Genomic DNA, 13,747 nt, shown 5'->3' on the forward strand with positions numbered 1-13,747 from the left:
CAAAACAAGTCGACACGCGACAGCAGCCAAGAAAAAACATCCAGCCGGCGCATGAAAATGCAAAAACTGCGCCCGCCCGGGGACGCTAACAGCTTTCACTTTGCTCCAGTCTTGTCATCTGCGCGCAGTCGGGGTGGGCTAAAATTTCCAGTCCCGACAATGAATTACGTAGTTTTTCAAACATGACTAGAGGGAATTTCACTTCATGCCGTTGACCTCGTTCTTTGAACCCCCGCCACCAAGCTGAAAGTATCGCTCGCGTGAATCTTTTAAGACTCATGGCAATCAGAATAGACGAAGCTAGTAGTGAGGCTAACCGCTACGCTTTTTCCAGGAGAATCAAAATAAGCGTCATTTTTCTGTCATCTCAGAGCTAAAAATGCTAAAAATCTCGTTAGCCATTAGCTGATTTGACAAAGCAGTGAAGTCGTCTTGTCATCCAGTTTCTTATTCTGAACGTGAATGTGGCTTTAAGAGGCGGGGCCTGGTCGGGCAACGTGACATGACCTGCGGTCGACAGCAGCTTTTGCGCGTCCACACTGTTTTTGTTCGATATACTTCTTTAAAAAGTTCTACACTTCTAACGGGTCCAGGACCCCATGTTGAACCTCAAAGTAATGAGGAACGACGCGTTGTGCTTCAGAAAGAAAACGGATTGATGAATTCTGTCTACAAACCACGTGGCTTGTTGAGTTGAAAACGGATTGCTCACGACGCGCCGCCCACCCCGGTCTTCCTCACTCCTCCCTTTCGCCGGGTTTTAAACTGTGCCGTGACATGTGACTGACTTAATCTCCGCTTCCTCCTCCTCCCCAGCTGTGGATTTGACACAAAGCTGCGATTTGGTGCATCGGTCGATGATGCGATATGCTAAGCCGGGAGCCCGAAAATACTCGATTCCGTCGCCTCACTTCGTGTGGATGAGTTATCTGATCCTGTCTCGTGGATTTTTGGGGGGGGCAACGGCAAGAAACCGCTTATTGGATGCTCATTTTGTCATATTGAAGATGCAAACAAACACAAATTGCACTTCATTGGACGCATCAGAGTGCATTACGTGTTGCGTTTATCTTAATGGCGAGGGCAAACGCATCCTGCATTTAACCACTTAACGCGGCTTCGCTCCGCAGCCTTTTTTATTAAAAGGAATGAGAGTTATGTCCGCTCTTAAAGTATCAATCAAACGTGACGATCATGATTCCTGCAGATGCGGACCTCTTTCAAAGAATGACATTAGCAGCTCCGCTCATATCAACTCGCCTTGCTTATGATTGATTTTCCATTTCGAATAGTCGAAACTGTGTCAACCAAGCCTCGTTGGAAGATATCATTCAGAAAGCTAACGAGGAGAAACACTCGTAGGGAAGGAGGGTCTCGCTATTTGGTCACGGTAAAGAGACTGGGGGAGTCCGAAGACCCTCAATAGCAACACTTTAGACCACGAACGGGGAAGAGTCCTGAGTTAGTGCACGGAAATTAGGGAAGCTAATGTTAGCATCTATATCTGGAATCCCGGCTCAGCATGCCATTACCCACTCAAAATAATAGAAAGTGTGAATACCAAGCGTCAGTGAACGCGTCAGTCAGGTCACTGACAAACAACAACAATGGAGCGGAACAAAGGTCTCCTGTATTTGGCCACGGTAAGGATTATTCGAGAGACCTCGCTGCAGCAATGTGGAGACTGTGTAGTTTCATACAGTACGTCTGTTTATATTTGTAATTTACTCCGGCATATCGCTCGTCATCCCCGCCGATCGCTTTGTCGAGGCACTGCCAGCTCAGTTGACTTTGGTTCATTTGACTTTCCATCTCAAAATAGTACAAAACTGTACAAACGAGTGTCATCAGTCAAAACTTTGAACCCGGTAGGACGATAAAATTTAAATTAAGAGATTAGACTGCGGCAAAGTGGAGAATATGGAGTACGACATAGTGCAAAGGCCAGAGCGAAGGTGCAACTGCAGGGGAGTTGGCGGTGGTAAGGACAGAGATTTTATTCGAGAGGAGACTTTGGGCTTGGCACGACAACATAAGGATGGTGGCATACAAGGCACAACAGGTAAGCTAAGGTTAGCAGAACAGGTGTCTCCTGTAATTGGCTACTGTAAGGACACGGATTTTATTTGGACTTACAATAAAGGAGTGTTTTGGTGCACTTTTGTGGGATCTTTGCGCCTGGGAATTGTGTTGGATCAGAAACAACCAACAATTGACCAGAATTTCCTGCATTTGGACATGGTCAGGACACACATTTTATTCAAGAGAAGCTTGACAACCCGTCGCAGCAAAGTGGAGACTTGTAGCGTATAAAACATAGCGACGGATTAAGCTAACGCTAGGATCTGTGTTTATTTTTTAATCTTTTTTTTTTGCGTTCAATGCCAGCTGAGCAGCTGCTTAAAATACTCAATACAGCAAGTCGGTACCGTGCAAGGAAAAAGGGGCTCGAGACGGAACCCAGTGCAACCTCACTCAGCCGTGGCACCCTATCTCCTGAACAAAGACGGGGTAAAGGGCATGGGGGGGGGGGGGGGGGGATGGAGTGGCGGGGAGGCGGGGGGGAGGTCAAGCTTTGACATCGAGGATGTGACAGATACACAAACAGAAAGAGAATGCACCAGAACACATAGCTGGTGGTACTGATGCAACACCCCCCCCCCCACCACCAGAAAGAGAAAAACAGAGCAAAACCACACATTTGTGGCAAGGGGGCAGGAAGCAAGAAGGCCCCAACATAACAACCCCCCCATTTTATTTATAACCATCTCCCAGTCTTGAACTAGAAGATGACACACAAAAGAACAGACCGAGCAACGGAACGTACCTGAATTTTAATTTTCCAACAAGAATTCATGACTTGATCCTGAGGCGCACCTTTCTGTTTCACGCCGACGCAGACAATGGTTCCTCGGGATGGGGGGGGGGGGGGTTGATTTCGGTACAGGGGGCGAGGGGGGGGGTTTACATGACCCCCCTATGCAAATCCTCGCCGAGACGCAGAGGAGGAGGAGGAAAGCCTCGGTAAATACGGAAGTGGAGCTCGCGGCGGCGACGGCGGCCGTCACCGTGGCGACTGCGGATACGGCAGCACGGCCGAAAGAACAAAAAGACGAGACAGCGGGAAAGGAGAAAGTGAAACGGCTGCCCTACATTTTCAGCAAACGCAGAAGCTGCTGCTGCTGCTGCTTGTCCGGGCTGGCTCTCAGCTGTGTGCACACACACTCGCGCACTCAATCCGGCAGCTTGATCCCATTGGCCGAGCCGATTCTTCCTCCAGCTGATCTCGATGACACGGGGGAGGGGCGTAGCGCCGTTCAATCATTCATGAGAAGGGAGGCGGCATCCTTTAAATAGACTCCCTCGCTCCTCCACATTAAGCTTAACCTTAGATTAGCCTCCGCACACACACAAACGTCACCGTCACCATTTCGCACTTGCGACCACGTGAAGGGGGGGGGGGAAGTCAGCCTTTCGGAGACGACGTCACTACTGCCCGGCCAATCGACGGCAGGCTTGAGGCGCGGTGGCTGTCGTTTTTTTCAGGCCAAAGAAAAAAAAACAAAAACTCAAGACTCGAGTTTTGGAATCGTTCACTCGTTCCTGACTCCCTGCGCACGACATGGATATTTTTTTTTGTATGCCGGACAATACAGTTGACTATAAAGTACGCAAAGCGATCCGTATTTACGTATCCTAAACCACTGGAAACGGAAGTGAGCAGACTCCAATACGGGGAGTCCTCGGACTACGACTGAGATCCGTTCCTACAGTGGCGATCGGATTCCACCGATAGTCAGAATTTACAACAAAATAAAAAAAAACAAACACATTGAAATAAAACATATGATGTACTTAGCATAATTGGTGAGAGGTGGATGGAGAAGAAGAAGGGGAGGCTGTGCTTCGCTATCGCGTAGGAACCTGGTCCTCAATCCTCTCCATCTCGACAAGTTATCAAAGAACCTTGTTTTGTGATCGTTGTATCCGACATAGAACTGGAACCCTTCGCAAGCGCTAAAATACGGCCTTCGTCCTAAATAATTGTCACCAGGGTCGACCGATTAAAGCGTAAAGTGTTGGTGTCTCTCCAAACTTTTTATGATCTCGAGCTTCGTTTCCATCGTTTGTTTCTTTCGGTTTGTCCTGCCGTCTCAGATGAACGCTCATATTTGTTTGGCACAGTTTTTACGCCGGATGCCCTTCCTGACGCAACCCCTCTCGGGGAGCAGAGGCTCCAGTGAGATACGAATTCAGGACCCCTGGTTTCCCAATCCACTGAGCTATGGGGCCTCCACGTTTCCATGGTAATGGATTTTGTTTTGGCTGCAGAAGCATTGCTAAAGGCCCCGTCACACCGTGACGTTCTGGTCAGCGTTCCATAGCGTTTGACGAAACGTTGGTAGTCGCCCGTGGTCGCCGGGATAGTTTTGAACATGCACAAAAGTTCTGACCGGGACCAGCGTTCATCGACGTTTAATTTTAAACGCTATAGAACGCTTCTTTGGGGCGATAAAAAGGAGGGCGAAATACGCGAAGGTAGACACGGCGCACAAACACGGACAAGCGTTGGCCAGACAAACGGGCGTTGTAAAGTCGAAGCATATTAAATTGGGACCGTTTTAACCCGAGGACTCCCTGTATGAATATGACCAAATTGGACATTGTTTTTTTTTTCCTTTTTAGTTTTTGATCGGGGGATCAGGACGCAGGCTTGAAAGACTTATTGGTGGGTTTATCACTGCTTATTCAAGAATTTATGGGCTTTAAAAAAAAAAAAAAAAAAAAGTAAGATTTCAAAGCAATTTTAATGGCCAGCAGATTTTTGCTATTCGCAAATGACGGGGGTCCAAAGTACTGGAGAGTGGGACCGCCCCATAACTCAGTGGTTAGAGCAGTGGTTTTGGTAAACCTCGGGTCGTGAGTTCGTTCCTCACCGGGGCCTCCACTCCCCGAAAGGGGTTGCGTCAGGAAGGGCATCCGGCGTAAAACAAAAAAAAACGAGCGTTCATCTGAGATGATACGCTGTTGCGACCGCTAACGGGAAAAGGCAAAAGAAAGTTGTAAAGTACTGGAGGGAGTCGGGAACAAGCGAACGACTCCAAACACGGCGACTGAGTATTATACTGCAATTTGCCCATTTCCACATAGCGCTGTGCTCACTTTTATTGCAATTGGTTAAACAATATTTGAGCGACAATAAAAGACCTCCCATTATCCAAACTATAAAACATTATAGCAAAGTGTGATTTGCTCAATGCTGCCCTTTGAAAAGATGTGATGGATTTACTCGGGAGTCACATCAAATGGCGACAAAATGCATTTCTCTATTTCAAGTACAGTGACGGCTCGTTACACGAGTGAACCTTTTGAAATACAAGCCATCATCCGGCCAATTTTCTGCTTTGACTTGCGAGCAAAGATGCGAGACACAAGTGGCAGTGGCGGTGAACTAAACTCAGCTCATTTAACAACTAGTAGGTAGTTTGACAGATTTTGAACAAGTCTTTGGGGAAAAAAAGAGGCGTCAAGCTCTAAATGTGAAGCAAAGGATTACCGATAGACGTAAAGGGAGCTTAGCGGAAGGCTTGGGAACGATGCAAAACGCTATCGAGCAGCTAACGAAGAGCAGTGTCGAAGTGTTGTTTTATCATTTAAGCAAAAGATATTTGAACACACGTGGACGGATAATACCCTATATTCTTTATCTGCTGCTAAAAAAAACATAAAACATTAAAAAAAAACAAACAGCAGTTCATTGCATCTGTTGTGAACTTAGTGTGTGTCATCGTATTATACTGCCCTCTGGTGGCCAAGGAACATACATCGGAGGGAGCCGCACGAGTTCCATTGAAATGAAACAGGAAAAGAAGGGGGGCGTGGGGAGGGAGTTCAATTCTTGACATTCTATTGAATCATTTTTGGGGAGGAGGAGGCCGAAGGAATCCGTCCATCCATTTTTTTTGCCGCTCATCCTCACGAGGGTCGCGGGGAGTGGTGGAGCCTATGCCAGCTGTCAACGGGCAGCAGACGGGGGACACCCTGAACTGGTCTCCACCTAATCGCAGGGCACATGGAGACAAACAGTCGCACTCACAATCACACCTATGGGCAATTTAGTCCAATTAATGTTGCATGTTTTTGGGATGTGGGAGGAAACCGGAGTGCCCGGAGGAAACCCACGCAGGCACGGAGAGAACGTGCAAACTCCACGCAGACGGCGCCGAGATCGAACCCGGGATTTATGATATATCCATTCATTTTAAAAGGGAAAAATGAATTGGCTCATGTGAATTCTTTAAGAATCGAGAAACAGTTTCTATCAAACGTTACCTCGAGTGTTTGTGGACGTTGCGCGTTGATAACAGAGGCCTCCTGTTTGCCACAACATGTCCCTCTGACACACAGATGGCCCGCTTTAAATGCGAACAAGGCGACGGAACGCAAGGTCGCTCCGTGCTCGCCGCAGAGGAAAATATGAATGAAATGTTTTCAGATATGTACGGTTAATGCCCGATTGGCTGGCCGCGGACATCGGCGGAGGGGGTACGGGGAGCGCTGTGTCACTCCGCGGTGACTCACTGTTATGGAAGACAGCGGGAACGTGGCGTACTTCAACGGAAAAAAAGCGACAGCGGCCGTTGAACTACTACATAAAGGCAGAGTTCATGTGTCTACGCTATCAGATATGTTGATACTAAAAACGATTAAGATATTTCTTCATATCCGCTCCTCTTTCCTGACTTGTGGCAGTTCAGTGTGATAAACCGCCAGTCTTGAGTTCAGTCGAAATGCTTTTGTTAGAACTGGTAGTTAGCTCGGTTAGCCTCGAGCACTCCCGCAAACCTAGTGAGGATAAGCAGTTTGGAAAATCGACAGATGGTAGACAATGTTCCCCTGCTGCTCACCTTCCTGTCCGCCGTTTTTTATGGTCTTTCTGGAAGGCCCTAAAGAGTTGGCGTTCTGAACTGAGGGGAGGCGCCTCTGCGAGACAGTCCAAAGGCTCGAATTGGACTATCACAAATAAATTACAGTGCGTGACTCACAAGTGTACACGTGGCGATCGACCCTTGCGCATACGGTATACCGACTCGCTGCAATAGAAAAACTACGAACCCTGGTATTTTTAATTGTTCTAAACAAAGCACTGCACTGTATTATTTTTTACTGAAAAAAAAAATGGCACATATGTGGAGACAGAAGCGGACTGTCCTGACCCTGTCGCTATTTTAGACTAATGCAATAAGAAAAAAACAACAGAGGAGATAAATGAGAGTATATTGGAAATGATCACCAAGTTCATTGAGTGTACTGGTCCCTCTCGACGACCGACACCCTTCACGTTTTGATTTCGGCTTGTCCCAATTAGGGGTCGCCACAGCGTGTCACCTTTTTCCATCCAAGCCTATTCTCGTGGAACTTCCTCTCTCACACCCGCAGTCTTCGTGACCTCCCTCACAACATCCATCACCCTTTTCTTTGGTCTTCCTCTCGGTCGATTCCCTCGCAGCTCCATCCTCAGCACCCTTCTACCAACATACTCACTCTCTCGCCTCTGAACATGTCCAAACCATCAAGGTCTGCTCTCTCTAACCTTGTCTCCAAAACATCCAAGTTTGGTTGTCCCTCTAATGAGCTCATTTCTAATCCAATCCAACGAGAACCTCAACATCTTCATTTCTGCCACCTCCCAGTTCTGCTTCCTGTCGTCTCTTCAGTGCCACCGTCTCTAATCCGTGCATCATGGGCGGCCTCACCACTGTTTTATAAACTTTGCCCTTCATCCTAGCGGAGACTCTTCTGTCACATAGAACACCAGACACCTACCGCCAACTGTTCAAACCCCGCTTGGGCCAGTTTCTTCACTTCCTTACCACACTCTCCATTGCTCTGTATTGTTGACCTCAAGTATTTGAAGTCATCCACCCTCGCCATCTCTTCTCCCTGGAGCTTCACTCTTCCCCCACGGCCCCTCACATTCACGCACATACGCTCTGTTTTACTTTGGCTAATCTTCATTCCTCCCCTTTCCAGTGCGTGCCTCCATCTTTGTAATTTTTCCTCCACCTGCTCCCTGCTTTCACTGCAGATCACAATAACATCTGCGAATGTCATATTCCAAGGGGATTCCAGTCTAACCTCGTCTATCAGCCTATCCATTACTAACGCAAACAGGAAGGGGCTCAGCCCGGATCCCTGATGCAGTCCCACCTCCACCTTAAATTCTTCTGTCATACTTACGGCACATCTCACTGCTGTTCTGCTGTCCTCATACATGTCCTGTACTACTCTAACATATTTGTCCGCCACACCGGACTTGCGCATGCAGTACCACAGCTCCTCTCTTGGTACTCTGCCATCGGCTTTCTCTAGGTCTACAAAGACACAATGTAGAAATATGGTAAAGTATTATTGCAAAATACAATATACAGCAGCCAGCTTGATCTTGCTCCGTACCCTGAATATTCATTTTAGTTGTGAACGCTCACATGAAACGACACGCCATTTTTGATCTGTGACGGCGTTATCCCATTGGCCCGTGATTGAAATTTCAAGATCAAACCATCGTTCGGCGCGCAGGGTAAGTTAGTGATAGACGATAGCGCATTCGGACTTACGAACAAATTTGACTTTCCTTGCTACGCTAGGATTGGAACTGACACAAACCGCAAGTCCCCCCTGTAGTATAATTCAGCAGGCTGATCGGTAAACAATAAAATTAAAAATTACACACTTTAAACTATGAATCCTATTTCCATTATTTCCGTTGAGAATAACCACACGGGATGGACACGATCGTAGAAGTTCAACCGGATAGCATGGAGCACTGTGACTCATCAGAAAATAAGAGCCAGCGACCTTGCAGTCTTCTTTAAAACTTCTTTCCAGGAGGTAATTAGCTAGTAGATAATTGTGTGGGGGGGGGGGGGGGGTTGGTGGTGCATTTTTTTTTTTTTTTTGTGTTCAGGCTCAGGTAGCAGTATCCATGGCCCCACCTCCAGCTAGCTGCGGCTCTCTTAAATGAGACGAGCATTTTTCAGGCTCATAAAACAGAACTCAAATCGGTGCGGTGCGAGTAAGTCAAGTCAAGTTGCAGGGGAAGGCTATTAAGACAGCACCCCCTCCCCCGCAAAAAAAAAAAAAAAAAAAAAAAAGAAAAAACAGGGGGATCGCTTAATTAAACTTTACAGTGGGCGGTCATGCATGCTCAATGAGCAGCTATTAAAAATTATTGGGACGTAGGCAGTGGTCGACATGTTACTGTCTTTTTTTTTTTTTTTTTTTTGTCGACTTTGTTATTGCAGTACTGGTCTGACCTTGGCTTCAGAAGAAGACTTGCTTGCTTCCAATACCACAAAACAGTGGGAAAGTACCTCCAAGAAACATACCGTGGGCTACGATACAGCGAGGGATCCTGGTTAAAGTAAGCCCTTTAAACCTAAAAAGCATTTTTGGCAAGAAGCAGTTGTCAAAGCGCTGCACTGTTGGACACTGATATGTCTTGATTTTGAAAAAAGTACAAGGACCGTTTCCATTGTGATTCACTGGTCATTCGTTGCAGTCAATGTGAATAGCGAAAGGAGTTTTAGACGGCAGAGTCTGAGCCCTAATAATGTACAGTAAAGCCTCGGTCCTCGAACGTCCCCCTTTACGAACAAATCTGTTTTCGAACGAAAATTTCAAGATTTTTTTTTGGTTTGTTTCTATTTTCGGATGAAAATCAGTGCTCGAACACCGCCGACAAAACCCGGAAATAACATAATGCGCGCGGCCAGACCGGCTAACCCACGACGCGCTTTGTTGTGAATTCCCAAAAAAAGCCGGAAATAACAATGCGCGCAGCGCAAGCAGCTGACCCACCCGCGACGTGTTTTCTTATTGTCTATTCGAACGCCCCACGAAAAAACCCACGGAAATGACAACGCGCGCCGCGCAACCAGCGCACTTTTGTTATTCTGTATAACGCAGCCTCTGTACACAGACGTGTCCTGGTAATGACTTTTGTTTTTCTTCTTCTGGAGGAGTACCGTATTAATCCCCCAATCGTGGTTCCAATGATGGCGAGTTGTTTGTTTAAAGTTATTCTGCACTTATGTTAATTAAAAAAAAGCTTGCAAGGCCGGGGGCCGACTCGCTACAGATACGGCAATGCACTCCAAGCCTAGCGTACGCTACTACTAAAGCATACATTTTAAGCAAAAAAAAAATAAATATATTCTAATTATTTTACTACATAAAGTATTTCAACTATACATGTATTTCGACTATGCAGTTTATTATCTGGAAAAGCTAAAGAAATGCTTTGAAAAAGCCACATTTTTTAGGCTTGGAACGCATTATTTCTTTTTCCATTCATTGTATTGGAAAACGTCGATTCGGTTTTCGAACAAATCCCTTCTCGAAGCGTTTTCTGGAACGGATTGCGGTCGAGAACCGAGGCATCACTGTATTTCATGGTAGTGTGCCGTGAGATTTTTTTTCCCCAATGTAAAATACAGTGTACGCAACGGCTCAGTACAGGTTGGGAATTACTGCTGCTTAAAACTCAGAAAAACAGTACGCTGGTCCTTCATCCTTACTGACGGATGAAGTAATTATGTGCCCTTCCTTTGAAGACAAATCAATAGGCAGGCCAAGTCGGCTGTTAGCCGGCGGAATACATCACGGCCTGATGAGCGAAATAAGATGGCTATCGCGTCTCGCTCAAATAATAGCGCCGCAGAAAAGACTTCGAGGGTGCCAGCTTATCATTTTCCCCGAGACCTTTCGCCGTTTGCAGGAAAATGATTTTTCAAAGACGTGCGCGGGCACAGCGGATATAGCGGATCCACGGTACTTTATGCGCCGGACGCCCTCCTCGTCCACGTGCGACGCAACGGGAAGGACCTGACACCACGCCCGCGTCCATCCAGTCATCACCTGCTGGTAAACAGATGGCCCGGCATAACCGACGACAGACGGGCGGGCCGAAAGGCGCAAATCCCCTGGACGTGCGGCGGAAAAGGCTTCCTTTTTTTCCCCCGCCTCCTTCAAAGGAGCCGATCAGGATTCTCGGCGCGCTTGCAGGAAGCCGAGGCTCAACGGGATCGGGATGCGCAAGGTTACGAAGCTTCCCCCGTCCTGCATTTAAATCCTCTTCGGTCGTGCGGATTCGCCGAACGGGTCAAAGTGACCTCAGCGAAAACATGCCAGGAGTCCTCCGAGAGGTGGTGCGGTTCAAATAACACTCAAGTACTTTGCAAAATGATGTAGCGGGGCCAAAAACTAGCATCTGTCCATCGATTGTGGATTACATCGTGTGGAGTGCAGGATTTGACCGCAAACAAAGCCGCTGTTGATTCCATCGCAACTACACCCGCACCTAACAATTATTTTCAAAATGCCCTGATTGGATGCCCCTGCCATCTTCGCCCCTCCGACCATTTTTGCACCCAGTGTTCAACGAGCAAAACGTTCCAAATCCACACGGACTCGTTGCTTTCCAACTTGCTCACGTTGAAATGTTTTTGAAAGAAACCGCGAGATGCAAATCTGCTCTACCTGAGGCCAATAACCTTGACTGTGAAAACCATCCGGTCTCAAGGAAACGGAAATAAATGTTCTCACACCTCCACCTTCAAACTCGTAACAACAATTTTTGCCTGGTCTCTATAGACACAAATACAGTCCACAGCAGCAGTGGCAATTTACATGTAAAACCTCCTCATGTGACGAAAACCTCGTGCCCAGAATTTACAACATTTACATTTTGACCGCCTCTGAAATGCTCAAACCCGAGAGCCCAAAAACTAAATCCTTAAATATTTTTGAAAAGAAACTGCGGAAGTGTAATTTAAAAAAAAAAAATAATCTGATCCTCTAGTAATTACAAACATGACAAAATGGAGACAGCTAACGTTGATGACTTGCAAGATGACGAAACCAATTCAGAGATTGACGCGCAGAGTACAGAAGCAGTTTTACGTCGGTTTGAAGTGACGGAAAAGTTTTATTTTGTGGTAATTCCAGACGAGAAAAAAAAAAATAAAATACACTCGCTTGGCGTGTTTGACGCCGAGACAACCAGTTGAGGTTTGCGCAAGTTGACCAAACGGGGTAACCTACCCTCGTTCTGGTCCGCCACAACAGCGGGGTCCGGCGGGGTGCGAATTAGCGGTGTACCAATTCAATCAAGGACCTCTGCGTTAATTCTCTGCTGTCCTTCAATTTTGATCACGCGGGTTGAAAAGTTGTTCAAAATCCTTCCCTAAAACACTAACCCCGCCCCTTTTGCTAGTAGTCCCTCATTAGCTCCACACTAAGAACTAGAAGACATTTTTAAAGGCAGCTCTGAATCCCTCCCAAACTGCTCCGGAGTAGTAACGGTGACTATTCAACTAGTGTGTACAAGCGCTTGCTCATGTGTGATCACTTCTTCCATTAAATTACGCTCCATTTGCATGAACTGCCATAAGTTCCCATGGACAGAAATTTAGCGGGAATTTTCCCACCGCCCGTATCGTCGTCGCCACAAGTCAGCTCCGACACGCTCCGGCTCACCCGTGACCCTAACGAGAAGTGCCGAAGAAATACGACCAATTATATCAAGGAAAAACATCCATCTGCTTATTGCAGTCATAACTTCAGTTCTTCAAAACCAGGACTTGCAAGTGAAGATTCTGTAAAATGGAGATGCAGTGTTTGACACGCAAGCACTTGACAAAGACTTTTCTACCTCTCGAGGTAACGAGACTCCTTTTTCATCGCTTGACCTCAATCTAAAAGGAGGCTTTGCCCTCCCCGCGCCGACATCTCGGCCGGATGAAAACGTTTCCGTTCCCGTCCTCTCGCGTTTGACCTCACACGGTCGCGGTCAAGATGCTGACTTCAGATACTGACGGGCTCGCCTCGCATCACACGGCGGTATATGCTGCCTCTCTCTCTTTGTTCTTTCAAGACCTCGCCATAGAATAAATCTGCTCGAAATCGGTTGCTATCCGTCCATGGTTGCCCCTCCGATGTGAAAATAAGAGATACCAACTTACCAAAAAACTGCAGGGTGACATACTTTGGTCACAATACCTCAAGGCTAAAGCCTGTCCCCCCAAAACAGTGTGTTGTACCTTCTCGTGTGTGTTAGGACCGTAGAATAAAGACGAGTGCTCAGTATGGCACAGAAGTAGTGGGTCTTCACAGAGGATAAAGAATATACTCTATGCCCAGGAGCACTGTTACGCTATCCATCCATCCATTTTCTACCGCTTTTCCAGGTCGGGTCGCGGTGGAAGTAGCTTCAGCAGGGATACCCAGACTTCCCTTTCCCCAGCCACTTCTTCCGGCTCTTCCGGAGGAACTCCGAGGCGATCCCAAGCCAGCCGAGAGACACAGTCTCTCCAGCGTGTCCTGGGTCGTCCCCGGGGTCTCTTTCCGGCGAGACCTCACCCGGGAGGCATCCGAATCGGATGCCCCAGCCACCTCATCTGGCTCCTCTCAATGCGGAGGTCGTCATTCATCATTCATTTTTCCACCATGTGTTCAATTATCAGTTGCTTTAAGCATCATAACACGGTGACACCTGTGCTATTCATTAAAGGACGCACTGAAAATGAGTTAGTACGCAGTCATAGCCAAAAATGCACTTTTACTAATAATCGGCATGATATTTTCTTTCAGCATTTTCTGTTAGCGGCCTTGGTTTTCTAAGAATGCAGTGCATCACGGCTAATTAATTCTTAATTTTATGTTTAGCTTGACAGACGTCATCTGG

General features: G+C 47.0%; 1 protein-coding gene across 3 annotated transcripts in view; it reads right to left on the reverse strand.

Annotated features, from left to right (window-relative positions):
- Positions 1-13,747, reverse strand: part of marchf8 (membrane-associated ring finger (C3HC4) 8) — a 90,565-nt gene that overhangs the window by 33,038 nt on the left and 43,780 nt on the right. The window contains exon 1 of one of the 3 annotated variants that reach the window (XM_061837867.1): positions 2,828-3,192. The exons of the other annotated variants lie outside the window; for them this stretch is intronic. Within the exon in view, the coding sequence (XP_061693851.1) occupies positions 2,828-2,857 (30 nt within the window). The 5' untranslated portion in view covers positions 2,858-3,192. Of the gene's footprint in view, positions 1-2,827; positions 3,193-13,747 lie in introns of those variants that run through there. 3 annotated transcript variants of the gene reach the window in all.

The sequence above is a fragment of the Syngnathoides biaculeatus genome, chromosome 12, assembly GCF_019802595.1.
Source record: "Syngnathoides biaculeatus isolate LvHL_M chromosome 12, ASM1980259v1, whole genome shotgun sequence".
NCBI classification, from domain to species: Eukaryota; Metazoa; Chordata; class Actinopteri; order Syngnathiformes; family Syngnathidae; genus Syngnathoides; species Syngnathoides biaculeatus.